Below are 15,743 nucleotides of genomic sequence, written 5' to 3'. Positions count from 1 at the left end.
AGGGCCTTGATGTCATCAGTATTTTGCCGGAATCCACGACAATTCCACTGTAGGAATTTAGCCATTATTTTTACTTGGTGGGTCCATCAGGCGGCTTCCGAGGTGCTGAGGGCTTTATTTTGTCAGTCTTGGATTTATCTTTTTTGGGGAAGAAAGGACGCTGTCCGGTGTCCATTTCTTCCTCCGCAAAGAGTTCCAAGACTGATTCATCCGGTACCTCCTTGTTCTCTACATCCATTGTTTCTGGTATCACGGATGACTCTTCTGAAGTTTTTGGCTTTTCTTTACCACTTGGTTTTGGTAGTGGTGGAGCACTAGGAGGCACGGATATAGGAGTGGCAACTGATTGTGTTTTTTTGGTGGGCTTTTGTGAACTCAGTAAATAGCGAGCAATCGGGGTAAATGACTCTTTTGGTGGTATAGTCATCTCAGTTTGTGTCCCGATAGTGCACTTTGCAGAAACCTTCTGGGCATACGAAGGTTTCCCGCTATTTATTGGTTGGATACGTTTTCTGGCCTCTGGGTAGGAGATATTCAGCTCTGTTTTCAGTTTTTGTATTTCTTTTTCATCCTTCCACCGCTGGCATGCTCTAGAGTAGGCGGTGTGCTCTCCTTGGCAATTGACACAGATCGGTTTTGGAGCTGAACATTCCTTGCTCTCGTGGTCTTTAACACCACATCGAGCACAGGCAGGGTTACCACGACAAGATGTTTGTGAGTGGCCGTATTTTTAGCATCTAAAACACCGCAGTGGGTTTGGGATATAAATCCTCACTGGGCAGTTTAGATAGCCTGCCTTGATGGAACTTGGAGGCCGTGGGGTGTTAAACGTTAAGATGAGAACTCGGGTAGGGACGAGATTCCCATCCTTTCTCATTGATATTCTTTTGACAGCTGTCACTCCTTGGTCTTTTAATTCAGAGCAGATCTCTTCTTCAGAAACATGAAGAAGGTCCCACTCTGAAATGACACCACGTGAAGAGTTTTGTGGGGGGTTACGATGATTGGTATTCCCCCTATTGATGTGGCGTTCAGGATTTTTTCCGCCTGTTTAACATTTGTAGCTTCGACCAAAAGGTCGCCAGAACGCAGTCTTTTTACAGATTTTGGTGAACCTGCTAACCCTTCTAATCCTTTCTGGATGAAGAAGGGTGACATCTTTCCAATGGACTGCTCTCCGGTAGAATGGAGAATGAGGAAAAGCGGTGTCACTGATGGTGGTGGAATTTCCTCAGTTCTGGCTCTTTTTGCAGAGGTGTTATCTGCGTCATGATCTCGATTAGGTAGGGGCCTTGTTGGGGCCCCAGAAGAAATGGGATTTAAATTACTCATAGGAGTAAAGAGAAAATGTCTGATGCCTAAGTACCTCACCCACCACGGAGCCCTACGAGGGGGCGCCCACTCGTGAACTAGCAGGTACTGCGTACACGAATGGGACGCCGAGTTCGCCTAGAACACCATACCCACGTTACCAATAAGTCTTTATCCCGTCCCAGGACCATAGGGAGGGAGACTTATTGGAACGCAGTTGACCCTAGCAGTATAAGACCACCCGCCGATTGATCCCAGTCGAGCCGGTCCGGGACCACCCGTCTTGTCGAAGCAGGGGCCAAAGTGGTGTATTAAGGCTGGGCCCCTCAACCACCAGGATCCCCCTTTCCGCTTCCACGGGTCGCGGCGCACGGCTGCACCCGCCGGATTCCAACGATGTAACCCTGGAACCAAGGTATGGGCGTTAGATCCCAGTGATGCTAGTCTGGAAAACCAGCAGCGTCACTGGGAGGCCCCCTCACCACGTACAGGTGCCCACGTCGAGGGGCCTTAACAAAAGCAGTCACTAGGGATGAGAGTTGGGTGTTTGCTTACGATCTCTGTGACTTGGTCCCAAGACCAAGGTGGAATCATCCAAATGGTGCAGAAAAATATCTCCACAACACAAGAAAGTCCAACAAAATCCAATGTGACAGTCATGCTGATTATTTTTTTGATGATGAGAGCATAGTGCACCACAAATTTGTGAAATAGGGGGAGAAGCATTACTGCTGCTTACTGTGTTAAGGTTTTGATACATTTGCATGAGAATGCGAGGTGAAGGTGACCTCAGAAATGTCAGGATGGCAGGATTCTGCATCATGACAATGCACCCAGTCAGATGGCGATGACAATTTGACAGTTCTTAGCTGAAAAAAAAATCGTGGTCATGCAGGAGCCTCCCTACTCCCTTGACCTTGTATCATCTGACTTCTGGCTGTTTCCTCAACTAAAAATGAGGCTTCAGAGTTGTAATTTCAATACAGTGCATGACATTAAATTTGAAAGTGTCTGCAATTCTGCCCAGACACGATAGGTGGGAGTACATGATGAGAGCCTTGTCAATCAATCAATTCGGCCCTGAAGGGAATGTGCAAGGCTCAAGGGGTAGAATTTTTTTCAGCGTGGTCTGTGCTTGTATCCCATCCCTTCTACAGGGATGGGATACACTTAAATAGAAAGGGTGCAAGAATATTTGCTGATGCTATCGAGGCAGTGTAAGGTGGGTCGGAAAACTGCTAGCTTGGGGGATTCACAGACTAAAAGGTTAAAAGTAGCCGCAGGCAGAGGTGAAGGTTATTCTTGCACAACTTCTATTAGAATAAGTAGTGACCTGGAGCGAGGGGTGATGGGGGTTTCAGGGACTGATGGCAGTCATCGTGAAACATGGGTATATGGGATGTGTCAAGGTAACTAGGAATAGGTGCATGTATGCTTGCATGTATACCAATGCTAGAAGTATAGTAAATAAATTTGATGAATTTGAAGTGTTGGTCAAGACATCAAAGGCGGATATTATTGAGATATCAGAGACGTGGTGTCACACTGGTATTAGGAATGCAGAAATGGAATTTGTTGAGTACAAAGTGTACAGAACGGATAAACCATAAAATCAAAAGAAGTGCATCCAGTTGATATAGATGAACAGTGCACTGTTGAGTCAGTTTGGTGTGACATAAGCACTGCGAAAGCAAAAATAAGAGTAGGAGTGTGTTATAGGTCTAATGACTCGAATGAGTACAATGAACAATTATACAGAGAAATAGAGTGGGCTAGTAAATTAGAATGTCTTAAAATGGGGGATTTTAACTTCTCAGGTATTGACTGGAACTTGTGGGTTGGTCACTCACACACTAGTAAGACTTTTGTGGATTTATTGGATGATTGTTTTCTGCAGCAGCATGTTCGAGAGGCAACTAGAGAGGGTAATACTCTTGATCTGGTTATCAGCAGTGATCATTCGTGTATTAAGAATTTGCAGATAAAGGAACTACTAGATGGCAGTGATCACAGTGTACTGATGTGGGATTTACTTAAAGATATAATTACCAATCAGGGGTAAAGGAAAGGGTTTGTGGTTCTGTAAAGGTGAGTACAGTGGTCTCAGACAGTTTTTAAATTCTGTACAGTGGGATCAACTGACAATGGCAAAGGAAGTAAGCAATCCGCGAGCCATAATTATGAGAGCTTCCTTGGACTCAGGGGAGGTACCCACAGACTAGAGATGTGCAAATGTGACCCCAATTCACATGGAGGATCAAAGACTGACACAAGTAATTATAGACCTGTGAGATTAACTTCTGTTCCAGGAAAATTAATGGAAGCACTGGTTAAAGAAGCACTTCAGGATCATCTTGACAACAATTCAGTTATAGCTCAGACACAGCATGGTTTTGTTAAGGGAAGGTCTTGCCTGACAAATTTCATAGGATAACATGATGTAGTCACAAAAGAATTGGATGCAGGGAATAACTTTGATATTATATATATTTGGATCTTAGAAAGGCTTTTGATACTGTTGCACATGAAAGACTGCTGCACAAATTGAAGCAGTGTGGCATTGGTGGCAAATTGTTGCTATGGATAAAGGGATGGTTGAGTGGCAGAAGACAGAGAGTGGTAATTAATGGACACTGCTCATCGTGGACTAATGTTATTAGTGGAGTCCCTCGGGGTTCAGTGTTGGGTCCATTGTTGTTTTCTGTATTTATAAATAATATTGATGATGGTATATCAAGCTTAATGTCCAAGTTTGCAGATGATACAAAGGTTGGCAGGGTTGTTAAGGACGCTACTGACGCTATGCTGCTGCAACAGGTTCTGGAAAGGTTGAGCAGATGGGCTGAGAGGTGGCAAATGAAGTTTAACATCGACAAATGTAAAGTACTACATATGGGAAACAGCAACCCCAGAGCAACGTATCAACTCTGTCGTACTACGCTGACAGTGGTAGAGAATGAAAAGGACCTGGCGGTAATGGTGCAGGCAGATATGAAGTTCTCTGAGCAGTGCAGATGGGCTGCAAGAGTAGCTCATGGTGTCTTATCAATGGTATACAGGAATTTTTCTAGCAGGGATAGGGAGGTGATTATTCCCTTGTATAAGGCAATGGTCAGGCCACACCTTGAGTACTGTATACAGGTTTGGAGGCGTTGTTTCAAGAAGGATGTAGAGCTGCTAGAATGAGTACAGAGAAGGGCAACAAAGTTAGTGAACGGAACGAAGGGTTGCTCTTACGAAGAAAGGCTTAAGTTTTGCAAATTACAGTGTCTGGAGACTAGGCACTGGCGAGGTGATCTGATAGAGGTGTACAAAGCCTTGAATGGTTTGAGCATGCTCAATGCTGATGGGATACTGCCTCTTGCTCAGAATAATCACCTGAGATGGCATAAATTCAAATTGAGGAAAGACAGATGTAGGATAGATGTGCGGAAATTTGCCTTTAGCCAGCGGGTAGTTGGTTGGTGGAACAGACTTCCATCCCTTGTTGTGGAAGTTGATAGCCTAAATAAATTTAAGGCTCAGCTAGACAGGTATTTCGAATGAATGGAGGGGTGAAGTGGAAGGGGTTTTTTTTTTTTTTTTTGGCTGATGCTGCATAAGCTTGCTTTCTTGCATCATATACCTCTACTAATGCTAATGCTAATGTTACTAACAGTAAATTCTAAGTGAGAAGCATTCAAGGAATTAATCGTGGAAGCTACTGAAAGTTTCATACTTAATAAGAAATATTGTTCAAGGTTTAGTCCTAAATTATTATAAAATGAACTAATGAGACTCGTGACAGAGAAGAAAAATGCATGGGATGCATATAAATTATCAAGCGACTCAGAAGCCTATGGCAGATATAAGCTAGTCTGTAATCAGGTCACAAAGGAGATTAGGCAGGCGAAGGCATATTATGAGAAATCTTTGGCAAGGGATGCTAAGAAAAACAGCAAGGATTTCTTTACTTATATAAACTCTAAAAGGAAGGGGATGAATCTGATTGGTCCACTTGATATCGATCGATGGTTCGACTGTTGATGATCCTGCTCAGATAGCAAACAAACTGAATGAGTATTTTGCATCTACATTTACACATGAGGAGTTAAGGTTTGAAAATGGCAGAAGGTTATCAAATTGTAGCAGGGTGCTTAATGATTTTGTAATAACTGAGGGCAAAGTGGAGGAGAAATTGTTGAAGTTAAATATAAGAGAGGCACCTGGGATGGATGGGATCTATCCAGTTATATTAAAGGAGGCGGCAAAGCAACTAAGCAAACCCTTGCCATAATTATGAGAGCATCCTTGGACTCAGGGGAGGTCCCCACGGACTGGAGATATGGAAATGTATCCTCAATTCACAAAGGGGGATCAAATGGTGACACAGTAATTACAGACCAGTTAGTCTAACTTCTGTTCCTGGTAAAATAATGGTGTCACTGGTTAAAGATGCATTGCAGGATCATCTAGATAAGACTGCAGCAATAATTCAGACACTGCATGGGTTTGTTAACAGAAAGTCTTGTCTGACAAATTTGATTGGATATTATGATGTGGTTACAAAGGAACTGAATGCAAAAAATAATTTTGATGTCATATATTTGGATTTCAGGAAAGCTTTTGACACTGTTGCACATGGAAGACTATTCTACAAATTGGAGCAGAATGATATTAAGGATAAGTTGCTACAATGGATAAAAGGATGGTTGAGTGGGAGAAGACAGAGGGTGGTAATCAATGGGTGCTGCTCTTTGTGGACTGATGTTATTAGTGCAGTCCCACAGGGTTCGGTGTTGGGTCCACTGTTGTTTTGTATTTTTATCAATGATATTGATGAAGTTATATCAAGCTTTGTGTCGAAGTTTGCAGATGATACAAAGGTTGGCAGGGTTGTTAATGACAGTAATGGCAGTGTGCTACTGCAACAGAATCTAGATAATTTGGGCAGATGGGCTAAGAAGTGGCAACTGAATTTTAACCTTGACAAATGCGAAGTACTGCATATGGGTAGAAGTAACCCCAGAGAAATGTACCAACTGTGTGGTACTACACTTAAGGTGGTAGAAAATGAAACTGACCTGGGAGTAATTGTGCAGGCAGATATGAAGTTTTCTGAGCAATGCAGACAGGCTGCCAGGGGTTTTGTCAATGATATGTAGGAATTTTGCTAGCAGGGAAAAGGAGGTGATTGTCCCTCTGTATAAGGCAATGGTCAGGCCACGTCTTGAGTACTGCGTACAGGTCTGGAGGCCTCATTTTAGGAAGGGTGTAGATTTGCTTGAGCGTGTACAGAGAAGGGCAACAGGATTGGTGAGGGGAATGAAGGGACCCTCTTTCCAAGAGAGGCTTAAGTTCTGTGCAGTGTCTGGAGACTAGGCACCCACGCGGTGATCTGATTGAAGTGTATATGGCCTTGAATGGGTTGAGCACGCTGAATTCTGATGGGATCCTTCCACTTGTTCAGATTCTGAACCTAAAGGGGCATAAATTCAAATTAAGAAAAGACAGATGTAGAATAGATGTGCGGAAATTTGCCTTTAGCCAGCGGGTGGTTAATTGCTGGAACAAACTTCCATCTGTCGTTGTGGAAGTTGGTAGGTTAAATAAATTTAAGGAGGAACTGGACAGGCATTTGGAGGGAATGGTGTGATTTTTTTTTTTTTTTTTTTGGCTGATGCTGCATAAGCTCATACCCTTGCTTTCTTGCATCACATGCCACTACTACTACTACTACTACATCAAAGAAAATTTGGGTACTTTTTGAATGTACCTTGTACATTAGCTAAAGAAATGCACTTATTAAACTTTATTAAAATTATTGTAGAAGAATAAAATTATTATTATAAAAGTGGTAAGTTATTGTAGTTATGAAATTAATAAGAATTATTTATTTAAAACAGAGATACAGCCAGCGAAACAGTGCGGACCCTGTTGGCATATGGTTATGTCTTGGAACCCCCTGCAGGAGAGGGAACAGAAGGTTTGTTTATAATTTTTTAAATGCACTTGTGTATTTTATGTATAATGCAGTTTATTGATATTTAATAAACTAAGGATAACTTTCGACCTGTATAAGATAATTATTATGTAATTTTAAATAAGATTATTATGATATATTAATCAGCTATAAAAATTATTTATATTTTGTAGGAGTTTTAGGATCTCAGGATGTAGTAAAATATGATCAGCGAACATACAGGGCAGAGAGTACTTATGTAGTTAATACTGGCAAATGGTAAGCTTGAATTAATTAAAAATTAAATCTTGTTTTCCATTCCCTTTAACTAATAATTTGTGCTGTTTGTAGATGACATTTTTAAATCCCTTGATATTGGTTTAAACTCTAAAGAAGTGAGAAAGGCTGTTAAATATTAGTTGCTAAACATTACAATTATTCTACAGGCAACATTATACTTGTATTCCCAATAACATATCTTCACTGATTTATGCAAACTCAGATCATCTGCTTTAGTTCTGTGGTCCTTGATTTTGTAGTTCTGCAGGCATTCCTGATTTCTGCTATAGTTCTGTAATCATTCTTGGATTATCTTGATACATAATAGATTTCAAATATCCCAAATGAAAGAAAGTAACTGGCAATTGTCCCTCATCTTCCATTTCATTTGTTAAAAAAATTCTTTGTTAAGGAATCTTTGGATGCTAAATGCATTATTTTCAAAGAAAGACATAAGGAATTTAACATTAGCATTAACATTAGTTGAGGCATATGATGCAAGAAAGCAAGCTTATATAGCATCAGACAAAAAAAAAAAAAAAAAAACTTATCATTTCACCCATTTGGCCACTCCAAATGTTTGTCTAGTTCAGCCTTAAATTTATTTAAGCTATCAACTTCCACAACAACAGATGGAAGACTGTTCCGGTAATCTACCCTCTGGCTAAAGGCAAACTTCCACACATCTATTCTACAACTTCTTTCCTCAATTTGAATCTATGCCACCTCAGATTTTTAATCTCAGTAAGCGGAAGTATCCCATCAGCATTGAGCCTGCTCAAACCATTCAAGACCTTAAACACCTCAATCAGATCACTTAGCAGGTGCCTAGCCTCCAGATGCTGCAACTTGCAGAATTTAAGCCTCTCTTGGTAAGAGCACCCCTCTGTTCCTCTCACCAATCTTGTTGCCTTTCTCTGTACTCGTTCTAGCATCTCTACATCCTTCCTAAAATGAGGCCTCCAGACCTGTATGCAGTACTCAAGTTGTGCCCTGTCCATTGCCATATACAAAAGGATAATCACCTCCTTGTCTCTGCCAGCAAAATTCCTATATATATCATTGACAAAACTCCATGACTTTCTCTGGCAGCCCATCTGCACTGCATATCTGACTGCACAATTACCCCGAGGTCTTTTTCGTTCTCCACCTCCCTGTGTGTAGTACCACACAGGTGATATGTTTCTCTTGGGATACTGCTACCCATATGTCAATGTTAAACTTCAGTTGCCACTTCTCAGCCCATCTGCCTAATATTTATAGATCCTGTTGCAGTAGCATACTGCCTTTACTGTCATTAACAACCCTGCCAACCTTTGTATCATCTGCAAACTTGGACATTAAGCCTGGCATACCTTCATCAATATCATTGATAAATACACAAAAGAAAAATGGCCCCAACACCGAACCCTGGGGAACTACACTAATAACATTAGTCCACGTAGATCAGTGTCCATTTATTATCACTCTGTGCCATCTCAAATTCAACCATCCCTTTATCCAGTGCAGCAACTTGTCCTTAATGCCATAGCACTCCAATTTGTAAAGCAGTCTTCCATGTGCAACAGTATCAAAAGCTTTCCTGAAATCCAAGTATATGATATCAAAATTATTTTTTGCATCCAGCTCCTTTGTAATCACATTGTTGTATCCAATCGAATTGGTCAGACAGGACTTCCCCTTAACAAACTCATGGTGTGTCTGAACTATTACTGCTGTCTTGTCTAGGTGATCCTCCATCACTTCTTTAACCAATGACTCCATTATTTTCCCTGGATCAGAAGTTAAACTAACAGGTCTATAATTATTTGTGTCACTTTTTGAATATCCTTTGTGAGTTGGGGATATATTTGCACATCTCCAGTCCATGTGGACTTCCTCTGAATCTAAGGATGCCCTCATAACTATGGCCAAGGGTTTGCTAACTTCCATCGCTGCCTCCTTCAATATAACTGGATAGATTCCATCTGCCCCAGGTGTCTTTTTTATATTTAACTTCAAATTCCTCCTCCACTTTGCTCTTCATTATTTCAAAATCATTTAGCTCCCTGTTACAGTTTAGTAAACTTCAGTCCTCCCCTTCCTTACAGAATTCCTCATGTGTGAATGTAGATGCCAAATACTCATTCAGTTTGTCAGCTATCTAAGCAGGATCATCAACAGTTGAACCACCCACATCAAGTGGACCAATCTGACTCATCACCTTCCTTCTAGAGTTTACTTATGTAAACTCTAGAAGGAAGGTTTGTTGTTGTTGTTTTCATTCTTTACCAATTATTTCTTGTAATCAGCCTTCACTTGCCTAACATCCTTTGTGACTTTATTACGGACTAGCTTATATCTGCCATAGGCTTCTGTGTCACCTGATAATTTACATGCATCCCACACATTTTTCTTTTCTGCCAAGAGCTTCATTAGTTCATCTGAAATCCATTTAGGCCTAAACCTTGAACAGTATTTCTTAGTTGGTATGAAAAGCCTAGTAGTTTCTAAGATTAATTCCTTGAAGGTTTCCCATTTAGAATTTGCTGTTTTTAATATCATCAGTTGATCCCACTTTATAGAATTTAAAAACTGTCTGAGACCACTGTAGTCACCTTTACAAAAACCGTTCCCTATATCCTTGATGGTAGTTACACCTTTAAATAAATCCCACATCAACACTGTATTCACTGTCACCTAGTGGTTCCCTTATCTGCAAATTTTTAATGCATGAATAATCACTGCTGATAATCAGATCAAGAGTATTACTCCCTCTGGTTGCCCCTTGAACATGCTGCTGTAGAAAGTAATCCTCCAAAAGTCTTACTAGTCTTACTTAAAGTCTTACTAGTCTTACTTAAAAGTCTTACTCGCACACTAGTAAGACAAAAGTCTTACTAGTGTGCGAGTGACCAAACCACAAGTTGCTGTCAATATCTGGAAAATTGAAATCCCCCATTACAATACATTCTGATTAATTGGCCCACTATTTCTCTGCCCAATGTATTCATCAGAGTCATTAGGCTAGAAGACATGGAGTGGTAATCAATGGACACTGCTCTTGGTGGACTTGATCAGTTTGATGTCTTGATCAGTACTTCAAATTCATCAATTTGTACAACATAATCAGATACATTTTTCATGTCATAGTATTGTCAAAAAAAAATAATAAATAAATAAAAGACTAGGGTTCTGTTAGCTGCCTGTTCTAAATTGATCATGTTGAATGTATGTCATATCACCCCATATTGGCCCATGATCAAGTCTGTTTATGTGATACTTAAGATAAACAATCTCATCACTAAACAATATTGAATGGTTTTGTAGAAACCATTCACTGAATTGTGACTTATGGTTCTTATTATTACCATGAGGCTCTCAAACGAGGCGAGGATTATCCAGATTTGTTACTTGTTAAAATGCAATGGACAGCTGTAACTGGTTCCTGCTGTTGTTGACAACTTCTCTATAGATTTAGTAGAATTTATTGCAATTTGTCCAACTATAGCTATTTCAATTTTTTTTTCATTATTAGCTAAGTGTCCACAACCATCCTCATTGCTTTATTGCAATGAGGATGGTTGTGGACACTTACAAATCTTGTGAAATGGTTAAATTTCTCTATGGGAGATTTATGAAATGCCTGAACCTCTCCAAACATAATTATTTTGGCAATACTGTCCTCTAGTGTTAGTTTTCCTTCCATCCATTTGAAATTAAACCTACTACAAGAAAAATTACAATGGAAACTTTATTATTTTCCCTAATGGTTCATAACTTTTGGTATGCAGTAACCATATAAATCAGGTGTTGGCAACCTGTGACTCTGAATATGTAACTGTGGCTCTTTAACTTTTAGCTAACATGTACGACAAGCTATGCATTTCTGCAAGCAAATATTTTTGAACATGAACTATATTAAAAATAAATCAAGAAACCATCTGAACAATGCGAGTCTCTCAGCATGTTTAAAGATGAAAATTACGGCATACTCGCCTGATGTTGAGAGACTCGCTCAAGAAGTTCAGCAGCAAAAGTCACATTAATTCGTACCTAATTGGATGTTTGTTATGTTTTTTCAGTATTAATAAATAATATTTAAAAAAATATATTTTTTTAAATAAAGCACCTTCCCACTCTATTCCATTTCTTAAAAAACAACCCCTCCTCCCCCTCATCCCAGCTTGAACTTAGGTACGGCTCTTTGGATTCCTTTTTTTTTTTAAATTAAATCAAAAATGGCTGTTCACTCAAAAAAGGTTGCCAGTGCCTGATATAGATCAATGTACTGTGATATTATACTATCAATTCAAGAACATTTTTATTGGAATGTTTTATTGGAACTTGTGTATGCAATTGTTGTATGTATTTCAATCCTACTGTGATTGTTAAACTTGTATAAAAGGATAATGACACATGTTTTACATAAGTATGTTTTTAATGTTGGTTAATTTTAATACTGTGTGGAAATTTGATAGGTACTTTGAATTTGAAGTAATGACACTAGGACCAATGAAAGTTGGTTGGGCAACCTTAGCATTTGCTTCATCTTGTGAACTTGGGGGTGATGAGTTTTCTTGGGGATATGATGGCTTTAGGGTAAGTTATTTTTACTGATTTCAATGGTTGTATCTTTATAGATTTAGAATTAATTTTTTTTCCAAGAACTACTCTGGAATTTTTATTTCATAAAATTTTGGAAGTGCTTTTTATTATAAAACTTAGTAGAACCTTTTTGTTTTCTTTTTTTTTTATAAACCTAAAATGAATACCTTTAACTCTTTCATGAGTGAATTTCCAGAATATGTGTGTGGGCTCATGCAGAATGAGTTCCTGGAATGTGTGTGGGCCTGCAGTGGTGAATTACTGTACAATACCTTGAGTATGTATACAGGTCTGGAGGCGTCATTTTAAGAAAGATGTAGAGCTATTGGAACGAGTACAGAGAAGGGCAACAAGATTAGTGAATGGAACAAAGGGTTGCTCTTACGAAGAAAGGCTTAAATTTTGCAAATTACAGTGTGTGGAGACTAAGCACCTGCGAGGTTATCTGATTGAGGTGTATAAAGCCTTGAATGGTTTGAGCATGCTCAATGCTGATGGAATTCTTCCTCTTGCTCAGAATAATCATTTGAGAGGGCATAAATTCAAATTGAGGAAAGACAGATGTAGAATAGATGTGCGGAAGTTTGCCTTTAGCCAGCGGGTAGTTGGTTGGTGGAACAGACTTCCATCCCTTGTTGTGGAAGTTGATAGCCTAAATAAATTTAAGGATGAGCTGGACAGGTACTTGAAACGAATGGAGCAGTGAAATGGGAGCGTTTTTTTTTTTTTTTTTTTTGGCTGATGCTGCATAAGCTTGCTTTCTTGCATCATATGCCTCTAATAATGCTAAATGCTAATGCTAATTACTTGAATGCAGGTGGGCTACAGGCATTGAGTTTAGATATCAGTGTGCTTTATGTAGTAACCTTCTTTGTGGAATTTTGAAGTTTTGTAGAAATGAACACATTGCAGATAAAACTAAGTATTAATATGTTCTTATTTTGAGTGAAATTATTGTCAAAAATCAAATCAGAATTTAAAAAATATACAATTAGTAACAAAAAAGTGTGAAAAAATAAAATAAAAAAGCTTTTTATTTTTTTTACATACATTTATATCCTATACATCTATTTAAGTATCATGTAGTTCAGTTTCATCTACTTATAGGTCAGAATTCCAGAGAATATATTCAGTTTTGGCTTTTGCAATGGTAGATTGGATAACTGATTCTAACAGCTATGACTTTTACTTCCAATTTTCAAAGCTATTTTATTGCTGCCATCTATTATAAACTGTGTCTACAATTACTTAGGATAAGTAATATTCCAAAAATTCTAACTAATATAAGAAATATTGCAACACCTATTTGTAGATTTATGGACAATATTTAACATCATGAGTTGATCCCACTGTACCCACTGTATGGAATTCAAAGACTTCCGGAGACCACTGTAGTCACCTTTACAAAAACCCTTCCCTTTATCCTTGATGGCAGTTACATCTTTAAGTAAATCCCACTTCAGTAGACTGTGATCACTATCAGCTAGTGGTTCCTTTATCTGCAAATTCCTAATGCATGAGTCACCACTGCTGATAATCAGATTAAGAGTATTATCCCCTCTAGTTGCCCCTTGAACATGTTGCTGTAGAAAACAATCCTTTAATAAATCCACAATCACTTGCTCCACAGAGTTGTATATAAATGTATATATGCAAATAAAGTTCTTGGACCGGTGCAATAAAAAGAAGACAAAGTGAATGAACTCAAAAATGGTTTCATTTTTATTCAAAGTAATCACCTCCTGATTATATGCACTTATTATCAGGAGGTGATTATAAGTGCATATAATCAAGAGGTGATTACTGATTATATCCACTTATTAAAATGTTCTAAAAGATTCTGAAAAAAAAAAAAAAAAGTCAGGAAAGTTTCCAAAGAGATGATGTTCAATATTGCAGTTAAGTTGTTCTTTATGTCTTCAACATTCTGAAATCTCTTTCCTGTAAGTTTAGTTTTCAACTTCAGAAAGAGGAAGAAGTCCACTGCTGCCGCTATATCAGGGGAGTGGAGTGGAATGGATGATTGATCTGAAATGTCTTCACAACAAGTGTGGAATGGGTGGGGAATTGTTGTGCAGCAAGAATCAGCTGCCTTCCTCGAAATTGCAGCCTCATCTGAGAAATGCGCTTCTTCGAAGCAACTGTACGTAGAATGCAGCATTGACTCTCTCTCTCTCTCTCTCTCTCTCTCTCTCTCTTTCTCTCTCCTTCAGCTACAAATTTATTGTGAATAACACCCTTTTTTGTTGAAAAATGGTGGGATTTACAAGAAATGTGAATTTTCTTGTTTTCAAACAGAATGTGATTCACATCCTGTTTGTCAAAAAACATGATCAGCATTGTTCTGATCCTAGAATTCTGTAAATTAAACCTCTTGGCCCATAGTGATGATTTTGAAGTCTGTTGTATACTCTGATGCTTTGTCTCTGGATCGTATTGAAACTCCTAACACTCATTTCCAGTGAAAATACAGTTGAGGAAATAAGGATTGTCTTGACTAGTCTGTATGAAGTTGTTGCCTGATGACACATTTCATTGCTTCTGTTCATCCGAGAGGTTGTGCAGCACAAATTTTGCTTAGACCTTCCTTTTCCCTAAAATGTTCATGCAGAATTTAATGAATTGTCTCCTTAGTCACATTCAACTCAACTAATCAGCCATCATCCTGAGGGTCAAATGATGATCTCTTCCCACAATTTCCTGAACTTTTGTAACTCTGTTCTCATTTCGAGAGGTTCACAGATACCCACTTCTTGATCATTGTGAACATCCTCACGTCGAACTGCTTGTACCATTCAAACGTACTGGTACAATTTAATGTTTCATCAATGTAAACAGTTTTTAACACTTCATATGTTTCTGTTTCTTCCTGTCAACTCTTTTCAGATTCCATACTTCACATCCATAAGTGGCAACTGGAAAAATTATTGAATCAATGATTCTCAGTTTCGTCTTGAGGGTCAGATCATGATCTCTCCATAATTTTATCAGATCAGCGACCAACGTTTTAGCAATTGCCTGTCGTCTCTTTACATCATTTGAGCAGTCACTATATTTATTTATTCTTCACCCTAAGTAATCAAATTCATCAACTTCTTCGATATCTTGCCCATTAACCTTCACCTTACTGGAATCAAGATTATAACCAATCACCATAATTTTAGTTTTACACACATTCAGAAACAATCCTTTTTTTTTACTGTTGCAGATTTTCCTAGTTTATGGCAAAATTTGATATTTGTTCATTTCTCTTGTAAAATCTTAACACGGAACATTCATGCTATTAATGAAACTGGTTGTTATTTGCATCCTGTCTACCTGCTGGACAATTACCGTACAACCATCTGTTGAAGGAAATTTGAACTACAACATACCACTTCTGTTTATTGTCAGACTCATTTGTGACCTCAACAGTACTGGTCTGGGAAATTTATTGCCACACCTCGTGTATATGTACTCATTGAATGTGACTATGTACTCCACAGAATTCTTGCATGAAAAATGTCTATATATATATATATATATATATATGTGTGTGTGTGTACTTATGAAAGGCTTAATTGCTAAAAAAAAATTTCCAAATTAGCTTTAGTAGTATAACTTATTTTAACTTAAAAATGAAAAT

At 38.6% G+C, this 15,743-nt stretch overlaps 1 protein-coding gene across 1 annotated transcript in view; it reads left to right on the top strand.

Annotated features, from left to right (window-relative positions):
- Positions 1-15,743, top strand: part of RyR (Ryanodine receptor) — an 841,404-nt gene that overhangs the window by 97,170 nt on the left and 728,491 nt on the right. The window contains exons 13-15 of the mRNA XM_090376454.1: positions 7,197-7,276; positions 7,447-7,531; positions 11,992-12,112. Of these exons, the coding sequence (XP_090232580.1) occupies positions 7,197-7,276; positions 7,447-7,531; positions 11,992-12,112 (286 nt within the window). The remainder of the gene's footprint in view (positions 1-7,196; positions 7,277-7,446; positions 7,532-11,991; positions 12,113-15,743) is intronic.

Source organism: Mastigoproctus giganteus, chromosome 6 (genome assembly GCF_048544385.1).
Source record: "Mastigoproctus giganteus isolate SK-2022 chromosome 6, ASM4854438v1, whole genome shotgun sequence".
Lineage (NCBI taxonomy): Eukaryota > Metazoa > Arthropoda > Arachnida > Uropygi > Thelyphonidae > Mastigoproctus > Mastigoproctus giganteus.
This window is presented reverse-complemented; position numbering and strand designations above follow the sequence as displayed.